This window comes from Phyllobates terribilis, unplaced genomic scaffold (assembly GCF_046119375.1).
Source record: "Phyllobates terribilis strain yellow unplaced genomic scaffold, ASM4611937v1 Scaffold_3__8_contigs__length_932513732, whole genome shotgun sequence".
In the NCBI taxonomy this organism is placed as follows: Eukaryota; Metazoa; Chordata; class Amphibia; order Anura; family Dendrobatidae; genus Phyllobates; species Phyllobates terribilis.
In genome coordinates this window covers 405,010,608-405,031,402 of record NW_027362763.1, presented here as the reverse complement: position 1 = coordinate 405,031,402, position 20,795 = coordinate 405,010,608, and the positions used below count along the sequence as shown (strand labels likewise).

Here is a 20,795-nt window from a genome sequence, read left to right as displayed (position 1 = left end):
TTTGGCAACTGCACTTGGGGACACTTTCAAAGTTTTCCCAATTTTTCGCACTGACTGACCTTCATTTCTTAAAGTAATGATGGGCAGTCATTTTTCTTTACTTAGCTGCTTTTTTCTTGCCATAATACAAATTCTAACAGTCTATTCAGTAGGACTATCAGCTGTGTATCCACCTGACTTCTGCACAACACAACTGATGGTCCCAACCCATTTATAAGGCAAGAAATCCCACTTGTTAAACCTGATAGGGCACACCTGTGAAGTGAAAACCATTTCCGGTGACTACCTCTTGAAGCTCATCAAGAGAATGCCAAGAGTATGCAAAGCAGTCATCAAAGCAAAAGGTGGCTACTTTGAAGAACATAGAATATAAGACATATTTTCAGTTGACTCACACTTTTTTGTTAAGTATATAATTCCACATGTGTTACTTCATAGTTTTGATGCCTTCAATATGAATGTACAATTTTCATAGTCATGAAAATACAGAAAAATCTTTAAATGAGAAGGTGTGTCCAAACTTTTGGTCTGTACTGTACGTCAGTCAAATCTCCCCATTTGTAATAAAGTAGAATACAGTGGATTATAAATCATAAGCCTATATTTTGGGTGCGAAGCAGACAAAAACACCACCGACATAAAAACATGAAACTAATAAACTTTATTAATATATTAAAAAAAAATTGTTTTAATGCACATACAATGTATCAACAACTACAGAGATGACACAAAACAGGATATAGCAAGTATAAACAGGTTATACGGCCCAGACTATAATTATTGCCTAGCAGGATCGAACCAAAAAGTAATACATGATCTTAAAATAAAAAATGAGATCAAAGTAACGCAACCATACAAATGTAAGGCTTTGAATGTACCATCATCTATATCACCATGTAGTAAGGATGTAATCATATAATCAGATACTGATGCCATCAGAGCCTAAGTATACTGCCATATGGTATAATGTACCACCATATGGTCAAGAGTATGAGCGTGATGTAATAGTGAACCTACCCATATTCGTGCCTAATAGTGCGGGGCACCACCATATGCCCCGACGCGCGTTTTGCACTTCCGGCTCTCTCAAGAGAAAACTGGAAGAAAGCCTTGAGAAAGCCGGAAGTGCGAAACGCGCGTCAGGGCATATGGTGGTGGCCCGCACTATTGAGCACGAATATGGGTAGGTTCACTATTACATCACGCTCATACTCTTGACCATATAGTGGTACATCCCTTGTACATTTCAAAGCCTTACATTTGTATGGTTGCGTTCCTTTGATCTCATTTTTTTATTTAAGATCGCTACTTTTTGGTTAGATCCTGCTAGACAATAATTATAGTGTGGGCCATATAACCTGTTTATACTTGCTATATCCTCTATTGTGTCATCTCTGTAGTTGTTGATACATTGGTATTTTAAAAAAAATGTTGTTTTAATGCAAATACATATTAATAAAGTTTATTGGTTTTATGTTTTTTGTCTGTGTTGTTTTTGGCTGCTTCGCACCCAAAATACAGGCTTATGGTTATTGTGCCAGTTGAAATAAATGCACTTTTATACATTTATCTTTTCTTCATCTATGCATTAATTTTCACCTCCATTTCTTATCCAAGCTCCTTCCCTTTGTTCTCTTCTGCTTTATATAGTTTTCCATATGCTTTTTTTTTTAAATCCTTTTTCTTCCTTTATGGCTGTACATTTCTTTACCAGTTCTCTTTCTTGAACATATACTCAAATACCAACCTTGGATAGTCTATATCTGTTGCTCTATACATTTCTTTTACTTTTCACTCTCCTTCATGCTTGTTTTCTATCAGTTCTTCAATGGCCATGCTTTCCCATACTGGGTTTCTCTCTATAAAGCATAGATTAGGATATTTTACCCAAATACTGCTCTATGATACATATCTGTACTCCTTTTATAGTGTAGGGGGGGTGATGGAAGATGTTGTGGCAACAAGAGTGTCGACTTGTAATGTGATGTGTCAATGTATTTTGTTTATTTGTGTGATGAAAAGATTTTGCATTTTATCCTTATGGCCGGTTTGTGTCTCAGTTCTTCTGGAGGTTTTATCCTCAAGGCTGTCCCTGGGAATGCGGGATGTCTGTCCACTAGGGGAACCATACAAAAGCAGAGGGATATAGTTTGCACTACACAGTATATAGATAACAGCTTAGGATTAGCCTACTGGTTGGGAGGGGTTAGAGCAGTTAATAGGGGAAGCACTTCCTAGTAGGAGTCAGTGAAGGAGAGTAGTGGAGAGTGGAGTGAGGAGTCTAGGAGAGTCGAGTATGTGAGGGTAGTGCTTGAAAGTTCTAGATAATGACTGTCAACGGATTCTAAGAAAGCGGATTCAGCAGAGGTGAAAGAGTTCTGTCAGTACAAGTCTCCAAACAGCATGAGGACGCATCTCAAATTTTGTGAGGACGCCGTGGCAGTCTTAGGCCTAAGGCCTGAAAGAGGTAATGAGTGTTATATCTGTCTCCCCTGTGAGGAAGATGTCAGCCGGGTCTCAGTGGAAGGGAAGGATGGTGGGCCTCAGAGAAGCTGTTATGCCCGATAGGAAGTCCCTAGAGTTAGCGGAAGTTGGGCTAGGAACAGGTAGGGCAGAACGGAGTCAAGGACTGATAGTACACTGGACAAAAGGAACATAATCCAGAGGGGATTCTGTCTCACTCTATGTGCCGCAACTGCATTTATCTGAATTGCACAGTAAAGCCGAACCTGTTGAACCGGACCTATGGTCTCCTGTCATATCTGTAGCTGCAGCTGGTCCCCATTGGGGGGAAGTAACAAGGACTCCCAACCTACAAGTAAGTAAAGAAAGGACCCCACACCACCTCACACACAAGTCAGACTCCTGTTTAGAAGAGGAGTTTCAGGAAGAGAACTTAGTTCCAGCACACAGCCAAACGGCCCTGTACCCCCCTTCAATAGGACATAATTTTTCAGCCTCCGAGACCTGAGATTCCATACCATGATATATTACTACTATATTTTCACCTTTACCCAGTCCATTAATGTGTTACTGACACAACTTGATATATGCGTACATAACAATTCATACTGCTCTCCCTTCCTCCCCTGTAACATTTATCCTACTGATTTCTATTTACATTTTTAAGACAGAGGTCTTCAAAAAAGTCGTTTCATACATAGAAAAATTGGAGGATATCTGTTCTCCTTATTGCCGGATCAAACTGAAGCAGAATCCATTGTGTTCGTCCACTTCTGTGTTGAGGTTGCTTCGACAGAGTTGGACCATGGTCACTTCCTCGGGTACAAAATTGTTAGAACTACGCTGCCAGCCCAATTTCCTAAACTTTATTTAGGATAGGTCATCAATAGCAGATCAGCTGGGCTTCAACATCTGGCACGGAAACAAATCAACTATTAACAGCACATGGAGCAGCCAGAGAGTCTTTGGGAGCGTGAGTAAAAGCTCAGTTTCTTTTTTTTGCCTCCCTAAACCTTTGGAGCAACAATTTTTGATCTTTGAAAAATGACAACCCCTTTAATTTTGCTAACCACTCTTGTTTATAAAGGACAAATGAGAGGTTCTCACAACTTTTGTGACTACTCATTACCATCACAAACGCTATGCTCCCACCAGTGTCAACTGCTATGCAGATTCTGTTCATGGAAAGAGCAATGGCGAGTCCTTACAGAGACTATTGACTGATCAGGTCTTTTGTCATGTTCCAGCTTTTTTCCATATCGAGAATCCTGCGGCAGATGGTCATTCAATAAAACAAAATTAACAGCTGTTAATTTCCCTTTTTCCCCCATGTTGTGCGTATTAATTACTTATGGTAGATATAAAAAAAAAAACTACAATGTACAGTAAAGTGAATTTACATTAATATTCTAGAAGTGTTTTTTTATTTCAAAAATAATAAATATGTTTTTTTTATACAATTAACCTATTACAGCACTAACAACAAAATAGGCTCAAAAAAAAGAAAAAAGCCCACTATCTTAAAACTATGCAGTGTGAAACACTAAGCACTTCAGCATTCTGTATGCATTTATATAACAAGTCCAAATGTAAATGAATATACAGGTTACGAAATAATAAGCAAAATAATAGAAAGCGGACTGGAAAACCCAACTCAACCAGATGATGTGGTTGACTGTGCAAAACATCCGATACTGGTAAGAAAAAGCTAAACCTTATGAAGGCTCATCTCTTGTACAGCATATATGCAATATTGAAGAATTGACGAAACGGAACGTAATGGTATAAACTAACAACAAGGAGAAAGAATGTGATAAAAAAACAAAGCAGTAAATAAACCAAAGATAATTTTACAGAATGTTTGCAGCCAACTAATAAGAAATCCATGCACAATACAGACTTTAGCAGTACATCAGGATTTACCAGTTTAAAGTGAACAGTACAAGAAAAGGGTTTAGATGGATAAAGGTTTAGCGCTTGTGAGACGTGAAAGTAGATGAAAGGCACCTAAACACATTCCACAAAGCATCACAAGCAGAGCTGAGCAAAAAGATTCCCAGGTAGCCAGTGGCCAACACACCAGAATAAGGTTGACCAAACGATTCACAGGACCCTGGTCCAGCAACCACATCGGTAGCCCGTGGGCAGCAGACCTACGACCATCTGCCGGCAGGATGTCGTCACAGGCTTGCTAATCAGAAGAGGCCCTGAGATTGCCGGGAAGTTGTAGGTTTGCCGAACTCTGGACTACAGACATGGCCACTGAACCAGGGCTCTGCAAATCTTTGTACTCAACTCTGATCGCAAGTAAACAGAACAGATAAATGTACACAGGGTATATGAAACATTAGATGAGCAGTGACACCATGAAAAAGAAAATGCAGCCAGCTGCTGTACATCACCTCTAGATTAAAGGATAAAACGGAGACCATGGCTGGAAAATCAATCACTTTTAGAGTATCAATACTTGGGAGATACTTTAAAGATATCATGAACATGTGACGTTTTCATTAGCCCTCTTTGGTCCTGTACTGTAACTGCTGTCAAGATTGTGCGCTTCATTTCGGAGTAACATGACATTTTTTCACAGAGAGAAGCGCATTGTGGGAGCTCACATGAAAGTTGCACACTTAAAGGAGCATTCCCCGGGGGCTTTGAGCTTTAAAAAATATCAAAGTTATTGGTACTCAACTATCACCACACTCCTGTGCAGTCCGCTCTGTTCCAGAACTGGAAATAGAGCAGTCAAAGTTCCACATGATTGCTGTAAGCTGTGATTGGCTGCAGCAGTCAGGTGACTTGAGCAGCGCGTATTTGGATGTTTTTTCTGTTGCTGCGCTGTTCTGCAGCTGGCTCAACAGTGATGTCTCCATTTCTTGTGCTGGCATAAGCAATGAAGCAGCCTGCGCTGGATCCAAGAGGGTGTCAGTAGAGGAGTATCAATTCGTTTTTTACAGATCCAAGTTCGTGGAGTACTTTTCATTTTGCCTTGGCTTTCCCTTTAAGGTGGCCATACATGTAAGATTTATCAATAGAGAGAAGATTCACTGCTATTAGAATTTCAGTTTTTCTCTCATGGGGACAAGGCTGAAATTCAACATGCCCAATCTATCTTTTCACTGACCTCTGCCTGACACTTACCCAATGTGCATGGTCACCTTTACACCTATGTCATTAGGTCCCATGTCTAACAATGCAAGACTGTTCATATCATATAGGTGACCTCCTCTCAGCATGTACACATGGAAAAGCCCCTGCCGTACATGCAAAGCATAGCTATAGGGCCCCATTGGCCCCAGTATGCTATCAAAAATAATTATGGAATAGCATAGACCATACTGTGCAGAATGTTTTGTTTTTCTTACAAAGTACTTTGGATTCCACTCTATGGCTATGTTTAATTTACATATTGGGAGTTTTTCCTCTATGTAAAGATCACTCGAGAGGCCATACCAGAATGTGGACAGGGCCTAATGGATATAGAGCACTGTCCAGTCCAAATAAAAAAAAATGTGAATGAAAAACAGCAATTAACTGGAATATATACAAAGCCAGTGGTTTCCATTTTCATTATTCTGGGATCTACAATATGTCTTTATTCTGCTTTTTCTATCTTTATGACCTACTTGTGGCTAGTCCGCTCTGATCACTATGGTCTCACGTACAGCAGCTTGTGACTGGGGTCAGGCCAGACCTATCCTTTCTATGATTTTGTGACCCGACTTAAATCTATGGTATTATAATATTTTGGTACTCATGTCCCATTAGAAATCATGGCTTCTCCAGCTGCTCACTGACAGTCTGGCTAAATTCTCAGGTTGACAAAATGGCTACCTTTGTATGTAAGCAATGGGTAGACCGGGCAATAAATGTCCCTTGAGGTGAAAGATGACAGCATGAACTAGGAACAAGAAAATTATTAATGAAAGATGGGCAATATATCTGGTAAAACATGGAAAAAAATAGATCTCTTATTGCATAATTTAGTGCATAAATCACATGAGAAAGAAACTTATCACATCATAATTCAGAAGGTTTTGTTCTCCCGTCACATCAGAAGAACCAAATTAAAAACAAGTCAACAGGTGAAAAGCTAAAGGAGGAGAAAATACGCTAAAAATTAAATAGTTTGAAGGAGTTGGACATGATTAGAATAAAAGGGATGAAACAGTCCCATGTTTGTCTATGAGCGGAGTTTGGAACTGCAGCATAGCCCCATGCGGCTGCAACAGCCTTGAATTAACTCTCTTTTTTTCAGTTTACAGTCTGTTGCTAAACAGCAACTAAAAAGGATCTTAAAGGGGTTTTCTGGAATGAACAAAAATAAGACAAAATGCATAAAATGTTATTAAACAACAAGAGCCATTACTTACCTGATGAAAGCCATGTTGCTCCAGCAATGCCGCACTGATGCTCCCTGACTGTCACTGTTTATTTCAGTAGTCATGTGCTGACTACCCACATGACCACTGCAGCCAATCACTGGCCTCCTCGGTGACGTTACGTTATAACATAAGAAAATGGGGCCAGTAATTGACTATATGACACGTGACCACTGCAAAGCAGTGAACATCGATCGCTGGGGCAACAGGGGATTCATTAGGTACATAATGGGTTTATTGTACCCCGTTACGTGCCAAAGTGCTGCTACTAGTTAAAAGGTGGGAAGATAAAAATCATATCATCATATATAAGAGGGGCTGTTTACATGTGAACGCAGACAGCTGTCAAACATTACAAATTCATACTAAATAACTATGCACATTAAAATGTGAGCCTATAAATAATTCCTTTTTATTTGAAGTGGAAGTTGAGTTTGTAGTTACTGTTAAGAGAATGACAAACACTTCTTAAGAATGAGACAGGAAAAAAAACAACAACTCATAAATACTGAAAAGAAATGGCCTTATTACCATATGTACAGTCCTATAAGTATTTCATGTACTTAATGTGGCTGGCAATCAGTCAGTCATTCTAGCGACCTTGACACCAGGGAGCTGCTCGAATACCTAAGTACAGCAAATTTAAAAACAAGTCTGCTTTCCTTCTGTGATGATAGTCGCATGCCACACATGAAGTATTCATACACTATCAGATTCTCCGATCAACTGCTCGGTTCCCTCCTGTGGAGGGGGCTGCATTGTGCCAAGGTCCCGCTGTCCCGTCTTGTCTTTGCTTTGAAGTTCCTGCAAACCAAGGATAAGATTCCGGATTTCTTCACGCTTTGTCTTCATTCTTTGTTGAGGGAACCAATCTGTCAAGTTCATGGGCAGATCAAAACTCTGAATAGGATTCTGAAATGGATGCAAGAGAAAAAGTGACTATTCACGGATATAAGGAGACCACATGTTACTGCCAGTATAACAGCTCACTGCAATGATATGATATAGGATGACCGCTTCCATGGGTTAGTATTATCGAGCAATCTACCGTATTTTTTGGACTATAAGACACACTTTTTTCCTCCAAAATTTTGGAGTAAAGTGGGGGGTGCGTCTTATAGTCCTTATATATATAATATATATATGCTGTTGGTGGTGGGGGGAGCGGCAGCGGTGCGGGGCACAGGAGGCAGTAGCCGGCTACTGCATCCTACACTGTGCCCGCTGCAAAAGAAAATGAATATTCACTGCTCCTCACACCCTTAATAGTGCGCACACTGTATATATTTATACATATATCAAGTAAAAATTTCCTCTTCATTCTGCCACAAAAAGTGTATGAAAACATGATCAAAAAGTATTATGTAATAAAAAAAAAAAGTGTTACTGAAAATGTCATCTGACGTTGCAAAAAAACAAGCCCTCAGTTAGATCTATGAGCGAAAAAAAAGTTACAACTCTCAAAATTTGGTGCTGCAGAAAAAATATTTTCTGTAAAAAAGTTTAGTGTGCAAAAATAGCAAAGTATAAAGCACTTCTATACATCTGGAATCACGGAGTGTTCTGACATAAACAATAGAGTTGTCTTATTACTTTTAGTGCAGTGTAAGGTGCAAAAAAAAAAAAAAAAAAATCAATAAATTAAAACAAATTTGTGAATTGCTGTTTGTTCATTCTGTCTCCTATAAATCAGAACAGAAAGCAATCAAAGTATGTTATGCACCCCAAAATTGTATCAATAAAAACTTTTAACTCATCCTGGAAAAATAATCTTTCATACATCTGTTGGCAGAAAAATAAAAATAGTTATTGCACTCAAAATATGGCAATGCAAAACAAAATTGTTTTTGCAAAAGAAAAAGTCTTTTAGTGTTCAAACGTAGCAAAATGTAAACAAATTGTAGATTTCTGACATTGCTGTAATCAAACTGACCCAAAGAATAAGACGTATAATCACTTACACCGCACTGTGAACAATGTGTAAAACAAATAAGTAAAAACAATTCCTAAACTGCTATATTTTAAGGCTAGGTTCATTTCTATCCTGAACTCTACTGGGCACATATGTCGGGTTTTATGTCTATAACTCCAAAAACCAGACAAACAGTCTCATAGAACCACTGTTAACTATTCATGAGGCAGACTAATGCACTTTGGACTCTGTATTTCTTTGCTGTGGTGGTGTCCTGTATTTTTAGGCATGCACAAAACCAGTCGAGCATGCTTTTGGTCACCTTTAAAAAGACAAGCATTGCCAGAACAGAGGTCATACACAGACCACAATGACTCTGCCTATCTCATTATAACGAATGGATCTGTCAAAGGTCATGTCTAAATGATGTTTCTCGAGTGGCTTCATTGGGGGACACAGGTAACCATGGGTGTGTGCTGCTGCAATCAGGAGGTTGATACCAAAAACTACACTTAAAGTCGACTCCTCCTCTGCAGACTCAAGACTAAACCAGTTTTATGTTCGTGTCAGTAGGAGGCAGATACAGGTCTGGGATCGAGACCTGTTACTCCATTTAGGTTTTTTCCCCTGGTTATTTTTTCTTTTCTTCTCTTTTAGGCTGGTAAACAGCAGAATTGCCTCTCTGTCACCCTACATAGAGACAGAGAGTACATTGCTGAAAGGTCACCCCCTGTATCCTCTCTGGTTTGGATGGCAGGACCTTATTCCCTAACGCTCTCGCATTTAGGTGACCAGGCGGATGGTCCATTTCCTGCTCACCCTCCCACCACAGCGAGGCGTGTAGCATGAAGTAAAGATGGAACTCAAAGTCCCAGTGAAGATGATTCCAGTGACTCCAGAAGACTGTCTTTAAAGTTTCTGTGAAGATGGACACCTTGAACCCCCATCTTCAGGACAGATAAGGGCCCATCTCTCACTTTGTTCTGACATTCAAGAAAGTGTAACGGAAATGATACATAGTTTTCTAATTATTTTAAAAATATAAAACTGAAAATTGTGACTTGCATTTGTATTCAGCCCCCAGTAGTCCGATACCCCTAAATAAAATCCTGAGTAACCAATTTCCTCCAGAAGTAACATGGCACTTTAGGGACACTACAAACAGCACCTGCAAATAATTGTAGTCAAATCTGCTTTCCAAAGGTCAAATACTGCTCCTTCCCTTCTGATCCCTGATGTGTGACAATAGTGTTTGGGGTATTGCCATGCTCGTAAGAAATTGTTTAATAAATTGTGGGGTCTGTTTTCTCCAATTACCCCTTGTGAAAATGAAAAATTTAAGGTTTAAGAAACATTTTAGTGGAAAAATCACTTTGTTTCCACATTCAACCGTTATAAAATTCTGTGAAGCACCTGTTGGTTTAAAATGCTCAGTACACCCAGTGATGAATTCTTTAAAGGGAACCTATGAGGCCTCGGGCAAACTACGGGCTTCATAAATCCTAGTCTGACTGCACGATTGCAGCCAGGTATATTTTTCTCTGTAACATTCCGACATTTCAGAGATGGTATACTTTGAAGATCCCCCTGGGGACCATAGCAGGAGAAGAGTCTAGTCAGAACCTGCCACCCGATGGCTTCTCCCAGCACCTCAGCTGCTGACTGACAGGTTTTTCCCTCGCATGTGTATAGGGAGAGACCTGCCAATTGTAAGCAGCTGTGATGTGAAGAGCCAGACCAGACTCTACTCCAGCTATGATCCCCGGCTGGAACTTCAAAGTATATTATCTCAGAAACACCAGAGCATTTGAGAGAAGCATATACCTGGTAGCAATTGTTAAGCCAGCTTTCTATTCATGCTGCTTGCAGTTTGGGCAGCATGAATAGCCTTACAGGTTCCCTTTAAGGATTTTATGGGGTCCATTTTCTTCAATTACTCTTTGTAAAAATGGAAATTTAAAGGTAAAGTAACAAACTGTATTTATTTTTGCTTTCACAGTCCACTGCTACAAAATTCTGTGATATGAAAACTGCCTCTTCAAATTGGGAGAAGACAAACTCTAGTGCCACCTAAGCATTTAGAAAGACAAGGACAGCCATCTTCCGTCATGTGCTGAAAGGTTGGGTGGGTGAGAGAGGGGCTGTGGGGGATCATACTGTGTGAGTGGGGGCCAACATACTGTATGTGGAAGCTGAAGGAGCATCATACTGTGTGCGAGAGGCTGTCATAACACTGTGTATGGAGACAGTGGGGGTATCATACTGTGTGTGTGTGGAAGGAGGGTTGTGAGGGAGCTATAGATCTAAGTACATCTATACTTATTATATATACTTAAAGGGGGTTTTCCCAAGAACAAACGTTCATTTTAATCAATGGCTGTGTCTGACCGTGTACGAAACATGGTCTGATCATACCTCATCTTCTGGGCAGGGGAGGAAGCAAAAGACAATACTTTTACTCTTCAGAAAGTGCGGCAGCGATTGTCATTTTCCATAAGAATTTTGAAAAATATACATCACTTTTTATACAATAGATATAGATCGCCAACTGGATTAAGACATATTAGCAGAAATAATGGAGCATAAATGGAAGTTCAAATATTCAGGATTTGATGAGGATTAAGGCATAAATTCAACTCATCTATATACATTTTTGGAGACAGGTAACTTTTTATTTTTTTGTTGATGAAGCAGTGTTAGGGCACGTTTTTTGCATAATGAGCTGTAGTTTTCATTATTATTATTTTGGGGTACGTAATTGCATATTTCACTGTATATTTTAATTATATGTTTTACATTATTTTCTATTGTGATACACTGGACTTTTACAAATGTGACTATAGAAATGATTTTTTTTAATTCCTTGAAAAAGAGGGACGATTCAAACTTTTATATATTAATTTATTTTATTTTTTTTAGTATATTTTTTTAGTTCCCAGGGAGAACTTTAACTTGCAATTGTTTGATCGCTTAAAGTATATACTGCAATATCACTGCATTACAGTATATAATATGAATCACCATCTCCTTTAAGCTCAGCCTAAAAGGTGAGCTTCAGGTAGGTACCAAGACGGCAGAGACGTGGGCCTCCAGCAGGCCATGGTAGACCATTCGTCCCCCATGATAGAGTCAGTGATTGAAAGAGTCACTGAAATCGTTAAACAGCAGTGTTTGCGGCTGCCGCCAATCACTGCCATGACGGGCCGATGGTGGCTTTGTATTACAGCTGGCATCTGCCCTGTATGAAGTTGAGCACAGCTCCAAAGCCTAGTCCATCAATGCGCACCCCTTGGCTGTGAAGTACGTGTACGGCAACATGCACGAAGGGGATAAAATACACGTCCTATTTGTATAGGTATATCCTTGATGTGTGAACATATCTTGTTGAATTATACTTTGTATTACAGTTCTGGATGGAATTAAATGCTAGTTTATCACATACTGGATAAATAGTGGGATTATTATTCATCAATAGTTCCTTGAACTGCTTCCATATTCAGTGCAACTGTTTGCAGAGAGTAGGTTTAACATGCCATTTTCCTGCTTGTGAAGTGAAATATATATCCTAAGTCATGTGATAAGGCTTGTTAAAGAGTCACTATTGACTTTTAGGATTACTACTTCCTGTAGGTGGCACTAGCATTCTAGTTCACTTCCTCTCTGAAGAGACAATTTGCATATTACCCAGAGGAGCATTGCGGCTTAAAAAGTCTCCTCACCTTGACATGCTTAACATGTCACTCTCCGCAAGAAGAAATGTTACCCCTTATATACCGGTCTGACGCCTCTCACCCAGCCAAAGCAGAACTCACATTTTGCACTGATGAGGGGCAGTACCCCAAAATACAGTGTCTGATAATTGAGTTTTGGGTTCTGGCTTTTATCCTAAGTCATGTGACAAGGTTCAATATTGACTTTTAGGATTGCTACTTCCTGTAGGTGGCACTAGAGTTCTAGTTCTGTTCCTCTCTGAAGAGATAATTTGCATATTTGTACATATATATATATATATAATATATATATCAGTATCATACCGATACTAAAAAGACTAGCTCACCTCAAAAAAGCTCTCCACATACTGCAAAACAAATACTCCGCAATCACTGAAGTTGTTCTGCTGAGGCACTCTGGGGTTGGAACCTTTCATGTAGTCTTTGGAAAAGCTTCTCTTGCTTCCTTTCTTCACTTCCCATTCTATTTCCAGGTATCTGACAGATATATATAATCTCTCAGTATGCAAAGGACAAAAATCATAATTCGCAAACAAACTCCCCAAAAAACGAATGGACACAAAACAGAACTTACTCTCGTAAAGTTTTCACCACATTGGAACGAGAAGGACCTCTCAGAGAATCCATAAGCAGTATGCACGGTCTGGAACAAGAAGTTAAAAAAAAAAAAAGTTAGCAAATTTAGAAAAGAAAAAAAAAATTTTTCAGCTGAGATCAGCTACCTAGTTCTGGGGGACTGTGTAAGAGCTTTCCTGACCATAAAAGTGTTACAATAAACATTTTTTTTTTACAAAATACGCCAGTATGTATGTAAGTGTGTGTATGTATGTATGTAAGTGTGTGTATGTATGTATGTAAGTGTGTGTATGTATGTATATATATATATATATATATATATATATATATATATATATATATATATACATACATACATACATACATACATACATACATACACACACACTGCTCAAAAAAATAAAGGGAACACAAACAACAGAGTATAACTCCAAGTAGATCAAACTTCTGTGAAATCAAACTGTCCACTTAGGAAGCAACACTGATTGACAATCAATTTCACATGCTGTTGTTCAAATGGAATAGACAATAGATGGAAATTATTGGCAATTATCAAGACACCCTCAATAAAGAAGTGGTTCTGCAGGTGGGGACCACAGACCACATCTCAGTACCAATGCTTTCTGGCTGATGTGTTGGTCACTTCTGACCGTTGGTTGTGCTTTCACACTCGTGGTAGCATGAGACGGACTCTACAACCCACAGAAGTTGCTCAGGTAGTGCAGCTCATCCAGGATGGCACATCAATGCGAGCTGTGGCAAGAAGGTTTGCTGTGCTGTCAGTGTAGTGTCCAGAGGCTGGAGGCGCTACCAGGAGACAGGCCAGTACACCAGGAGACGTGGTGAGGGCTGTAGGATGGCAACAACCCAGCAGCAGGACCGCTACCTCCGCCTTTGTGCAAGGAGGAACAGTAGGAGTACTGCCAGAGCGCTGCAAAATGACCTCCAGCAGGCCACAAATGTGCATGTGTCTGCACAAACGGTTAGAAACCGTGGTATGAGGGCCCGACGTCCACAGATGGGGGTTGTGCTCACAGCCCAACACCGTGCAGGACGCTTGGCATTTGCCACAGAACACCAGGATTGGCAAAGTCGCCACTGGCGCCCTGTGCTCTTCACAGATGAAAGCAGGTTCATACTGAGCACATGTGACAGAGTCTGGAGACTCCGTGGAGAGCAATCCGCTGCCTGAAACATCCTTCAGCATGACCGGTTTGGCAATGGGTCAGTAATGGTGTGGGGTGGCATTTCTTTGGAGGGCCGCACAGCCCTCCATGTGCTCGCCAGAGGTAGCCTGACTGCCATTAAGTACCGAGATGAGATCCTCAGACCCCTTGTGAGACCATATGCTGGTGCGGTTGGCCCTGGGTTCCTCCTAATGCAGGACAATGCCAGACCTCATGTGGCTGGAGTGTGTCAGCAGCTCTTACAAGATGAAGGCATTGAAGCTATGGACTGGCCCGCACGTTCCCCAGACCTGAATCCGATTGAGCACATCTGGGACATCATGTCTTGCTCCATCCACCAACGTCACGTTGCACCACACACTGTCCAGGAGTGGGCGGATGCTTTAGTCCAGGTCTGGGAGGAGATCCCACAGGAGACCATTCGCAACCTCATCAGGAGCATGCCCAGGCGTTGTAGGGAGGTCATACAGGCAACATGGAGGCCACACACAATACTGAGACTCATTTTGACTTGTTTTAAGGACATTACGTCAAAGTTGGATCAGCCTGTAGTGTGTTTTTCCTCTTTAATTTTGGGGGTGACTCCAAATCCAGGCCTCCATTGGTTAATAAATTTGATTTCCATTGATTATTTTTGTGTGATTTTGTTGTCTGCATTCATTCACTTTGAACTAGGATGTGTTATTTGAGTGTTCCCTTTATTTTTTTGAGCGGTGTATATATATATATATATATATATATATATATATATATATATATATATATATATATATATATATATATATATATATATATATATATATATATATATATATAGTCTCACAAGGGGTCTGAGGATCTCATCTCGGTACCTAATGGCAATCAGGCTACCTCTGGCGAGCACATGGAGGGCCCTCCGGAGAAATGCCACCCCACACCATTACTGGCCCACTGCCAAACTGGTCATGCTGAAGGATGTTGCAGGCAGTAGATCGCTCTCCACGGAGTCTCTAGACTCTGTCACGTCTGTCACATGTGCTCAGTGTGAACCTGCTTTCATCTGTGAAGAGCACACGGCGCCAGTGACTACTTTGCCAATCCTGGTGTTCTGTGGCAAATGCCAAGCGTCCTGCACGGTGTTGGGCTGTGAGCACAACCCTCATCTGTGGACGTCGGGCCCTCATACCATCCTCATGGAGTTGGTTTCTAACCGTTTGTGCAGACACATGCACATTTGTGACCTGCTGGAGGTCATTTTGCAGGGCTCCGGCAGTGCTCCTCCTGTTCCTCCTTGCATAAAGGCGGAAGTAGCGGTCCTGCTGCTGGGTTGATGCCCTCCTATTGCCCCCCTCCACGTCTCCTGGTGTACTGGCCTGTCTCCTGGTAGCACCTCCAGCCTCTGGACACTACGCTGACAGACACGGCAAACCTTCTTGCCACAGCTCGCATTGATCTGCCATCCTGGATGATCTGCACTTCCTGAGCAACTTCTGTGGGTTGTAGAGTCCATCTCATGCTACCACGAGTGTGAAAGCACAACCAACATTCAAAAGTGACCAAAACAGCAGCCAGAAAGCATTGGTACTGAGATGTGGTCTGTGGTCCCCACCTGCAGAATGACTCCTTTATTGAGGGTGTCTTGATAATTGCCAATAATTTCCATCTATTGTCTATTCCATTTGCATAACAGCATGTGAAATTGATTGTCATTCAGTGTTGCTTCCTAAGTGGACAGTTTGATTTCACAGAAGTTTGATTTACTTGGAGTTATATGCTGTTGTTTATGTGTTCCCTTTATTGTTATGAGCAGTGTGTGTATATATATATATATATATATATATATATACATACACACACACATACATGGATATTATATATAACCATCTATTTATAGACACACACACCACATACGTAATGATAGTAACCCTTAACCAGAAGTGCATGCAACATCAGGTATGAAGAAAGAAAAACAGACAGCCAAACAGGAAAAGAGAAAATAGAAAAATAGTCCCTGCAAAATAAGCCAGCAAAGGATAAAATAGTGAATGTAACCAGTGCCCCTTATTTCTACTGCAATTTTTCTTCCACCAGGCGCTCTAGTCTAGAAGCCTTACAGTCCCTATTATTAATACTCATCAGCTGGGACACAATATGGCAGTTGTCATGCTGGAGAGAACGGCGGCCTCTCCAGAGACGGTATGACAAGACGTCAGGGACTGGCTGCAGAAGATTGTGAACAGTGGAAAGAACACACAACAACGGCAGTCACATGAAATATAGCTCAGACTATAGAACTGAAATCCTTTGGCGGTGCGGCAGTGCAGACACGAGCACCCCATTTCATTTTGCTGAGCACGAGCAGAAGTGATTGGCGTTTACAATGCTCTCTAGCCTGCAGCACTTTTCTCCTTTCTTGCTTTGGATACACAAATTAGAACGCTGTGTGATGAAATGTCCAAGTGCTTGTATACATGGAAGACTGCTATAAAACTAAAGCAGTATCTTCAGGAAGAAAGTATCATTTATGAGCCATGCCAAGAACAGCACCTCTAGCTTTTCATCAAAGTAACAAATGCTGGGGTGGGGACTAGCGAGCTTCCCGGAGAGGAGGACGTACTGTACTGATAGGACCACTAACATTTCCTTTAGTAGAGTGAACAATGTATGTTTCAGAGGAAGCCTGTGCATCCCCCCCACTATATTACTACTGTAGTCTACATTACACTTCAACTACACAAGAGGGAATTTGTGTTTATTAACAAGCAAAAACACAACAAAATACTGTTCTGTCTGCAACTCAATATAATGTAACTCAAGGCAAAAAGAGAACATCCCATCAAGTCTAAATGGCCCAGCATTTTATTTTATGGGTTTACAATGCAAAGCTCTGCAACATTATCTATCATTAACTTTGGTATTCACGAAATGTCAGGGGATCAGTAGATCACGACATGATCTCCATATTAAGAGGCCATTGCATTTTGTTTTTATGCATTAGCCTTCAAATACCAATGAATAAACTTGCAATGGATAACCTGCAATAAGAATCTAAGCTGATAATGACATGAACCCCGTTGTGTAGGTGAAGGGGGGGTGAGGTTTCATTTAAGCCCCTGAATAATACTATAAAAAGAGGCATTCTTCATGTATGGCTGATGAGCTGCCATATCTGGCGCCTGTCCCTGAAGAGAATTCTACTAAAAAACTATCCAAAATTTTCCCACAACTGATTGGAACAGAAAGATCTCCGATATGTTCCAGCTATATATATATATATATATAAATAAATATATATTTTTTTCCCAGCAGGCTCTCTTTGCTGACTATGCAGAATTTTGTACTGTCGTACACTTATGCAATCAACCTCACAATGTTCCAGCCATGATCCACACATTTTGTAAGAAATTCCATTCATTCAGAATAATTCCAAATGTACAGTGTTCAAAACACCCACTGTTTGCAGAGATTAGGTTTAAGATGCCATTTTCCTGCTTCTGAAGTGAAATTGTCATCAGCAAGGCCGCCATCGTCGCTACTTTCATCCTACAGAAATAAGTCCATAAAAACACTTAACACAGGAATCATTAAAGGGAATCTGTCAGCAGGTTTTTGCTTTGTAATCTGAGCGCAGCATGATTTAGGTGCAGAGAGCCCGATTCCAGCAATGCGTCACTTACTGGGCTGTTTTAATAAAATCATTGTTTAATCAGCAGGAGATTATCACTATAGGACTAGTTCTCTCCTGACATGCAGTCCTTCTGTGTGTAACCCCACCCCCAACACTGATTGGCGGCTTTCTGCCTATGCACAGTGTTCACAGAAAGCGGACAATCAGTGATATGGTTGGGTGAGCTCAAAATTCAGAGAACTGGTAGATCTGCAACAGATAGAACAGTGATTTTATCAGAAAGACAGCATGCAGACCAGCAAGTGACACATAACTGGAATCAGGGTCCTAGTATCTACAGGCACTCAGATTACATAACCAAAACCTGGTGACAGATTCCCTTCAATACAAAGACTCAGAAATGATTGTATGCAAAACCCAATACACTAAATAATTACTAATAGAAAGTCCACAAAGGCAAATATAAATGATAATTATAGCATATCCAACTAAAAAAGCATAACCAAATATAAGAAACTATAGGATAATTGTGCCCAGTACTGACTGAGCTGATGGAAAACTCACTGCTGTATGTGAAATAAAACGGTATTCTACAATGTATTGCTTTCTAAAACTCCCACTAAGATGGCTTCAGTACGTTCCAATAAAGGAGGATTTAGCGCCTGTTACTCCTATTCGTACCAGATTATCCTGATCAGAATCTATCAATTCCTCTTCACTTTTCTTCGGGTCATCTGGAGAGTCACTATAGCTTATCTTTATTCTGTGCAAGCCATCTAGGTGGAGTAAATAAAACACAACAACATGATCAATTACAGTGTTGGGAAATCAATATTTTTAAAACTTTAATAACACTAACTTCTGCACAGGAACCCTTCAAACTTTTCTAATGGCAGGATGCTGTTACATGTAATTAAGACGTAACTGCGTCCATCTCAGTCACTAGAGACCAGAACAGAACCTGTGCAGCAGGGAAGACATTGCTTTCATTGGAGCAGCGCTGGGGTTATTATCTTGCTGAATACTCTTCTATCTGTAAGGGGATGATTCTGTGGGACTGACTGATGGACAGTCAATCCCAGCTTCAGGGTTTCCCATAGCCAACAATACGTAGTAAATGTTAGAATGATCCCATAAATCCAAGGTCAATAAAGAAGTCAAAGCAGGCTGGTGTCAGTACATGTCACCTGCCCCAGTTCATCTTTCCAAACAGAAGTGAGAGGAGCAGGAGTAACTCTATAAAGGAGTGGTCCAAGGGCAAAGTCATTTTTGCTCCTAAATCCCTATCTATTTAGTCCCATAATCTAAGCTATTTTCTAATATACTTGCTTTAAAAATTCCCTACCGTTCCCTGATTACACTGTTTAATAGCTATTGTTGGATTTGTTTTTTCTATTTCCTGTAAGATGACGCGTCGTTTGAGTATCACCAGTCCTGAAGCCCTACTGTGTGTAACACAAGCGATCGGATGATCGCAGCTTCATGTCTCCTCAGGAGACTATCAAAGCAAGTAAAAAGTAAAAAAAAAAAGTTTTAAAAATTTTTTAAAAAATATAAAAAAGTTCAAATCACCTTTCGCCTCATTCAAAATAAGATCATAAAAAAAATCCAAAAACAACTGTGGAATTGCATTTTTTTTTTTGCAATTTCACCTCACTTGGAATTTTTTTCCCCCGTTTTCCACTACACTATATGGTAAAATCAATGGTGTCGTTTAAAAGTCGCAAAAAAAACAAAACCATCACATGGCCATAGTGACAGAAAAATAAAAAATGTATGGCTCTGGGAAGAAGGGGAGCAAAAAATGAAATGCAAAAACCCAAGGTGGTGAAGGGGTTAAGGATGGGGCCAATTTTCATCATAAAAGACCTAAGGTGGCTGTTTTGCTTTTGTATCACCACACTAGGGTAACTTTACCTTTTTTTATTTTATCATATAGGTTTGTTTAAAACTGTTGCAATTGTAAATTAATTGCTAACTATTGTGGGGCATGTATGAGATTTTATTTATTATTTCAATACTTGGTAATTTGCAAATATGCCAGCTTCTGTTTATATTTTTTTTGAGGATTGAATTCAGTGAATTTTCAGACCATGCCATGTGGATTGCAATCTTTTTTTTCTATTTCTTATAGATAATCAGTAAAAAGTAACATTTTAAATTAGATTTGCGATTGTGCAGTTTTACTTTAATCCTCAAAAATATTTACTAAGATAGAAGTCCACAACAGGAGTGGCACCCACAGATGCATGATGCTAATTTTTTTATGCAGACATTTTTCTATGACAATGCATTACTGCCTGCACATGTAAAATACATAGGTATTCATTAAGGTCTACCTAAAATATGCATGTGTCACGGGTGTGTCAAGTGTCATAGACCAGTCACTCTGGTGCTGGCTGCAGAAGGTCACTACATTTGGCATTGCAGACGCCTTCTTACTTTAAGACCCAGGGGCGAACTCCCTCCTGCTGTCAATTGACACACCCTTGCAGGGGAGTTAAAAACCCTCAGGTTGCTGCAGGGAACGGCCGGTGATATTTCTATGTTCCTTGGCTCTGGCTTGGAGCACTAGCAGTCGGCTAGCTTCTTCTCTGATGCCCTTGAAGGACAGTTGGAGTTTCCCCTCTGGTGTCTGCTCAAGGGAAGTTATCCCCTTTGTTTGTCTTCCTTGTTGTTTTTAGTTCCCTATCTAGGGCCTAGCTCTAGGGATTTACAGGGCTTAGGTTTCCTGCTCGGCGATTGGTGTGGAACCAATATAGGGATGGTAGGGTAGGCTCGGATTAATTATTAGATCTGCCTAGGGGTCTCCACGTCCCCTTTCCCTAGTGTTTGGGCTTCCTTCCCCTCTTCCCTTCGTGTTGCACTGAGTCTTCCCACACCTTGCCTGACAGCATGTCAAGTTGTGTGGTGGGATTGTCCAGTGATAGATAAACA

General features: G+C 40.4%; 1 protein-coding gene across 5 annotated transcripts in view; it reads right to left on the bottom strand.

The window, feature by feature from the left end:
- Positions 1–6,432: 6,432 nt before the first annotated feature.
- SENP6 (SUMO specific peptidase 6) overlaps positions 6,433–20,795 on the bottom strand; it is a 94,549-nt gene continuing 80,186 nt past the window's right edge. For all 5 annotated transcript variants that reach the window (XM_073675587.1, XM_073675585.1, XM_073675586.1 and 2 more), the window contains 5 exons: positions 18,540–18,634; positions 17,685–17,773; positions 13,063–13,131; positions 12,815–12,965; positions 6,433–7,757 (listed from right to left, as the gene is read on the bottom strand). In XM_073675587.1, the coding sequence (XP_073531688.1) occupies positions 7,545–7,757; positions 12,815–12,965; positions 13,063–13,131; positions 17,685–17,773; positions 18,540–18,634 (617 nt within the window). In that variant the 3' untranslated portion in view covers positions 6,433–7,544. The remainder of the gene's footprint in view (positions 7,758–12,814; positions 12,966–13,062; positions 13,132–17,684; positions 17,774–18,539; positions 18,635–20,795) is intronic.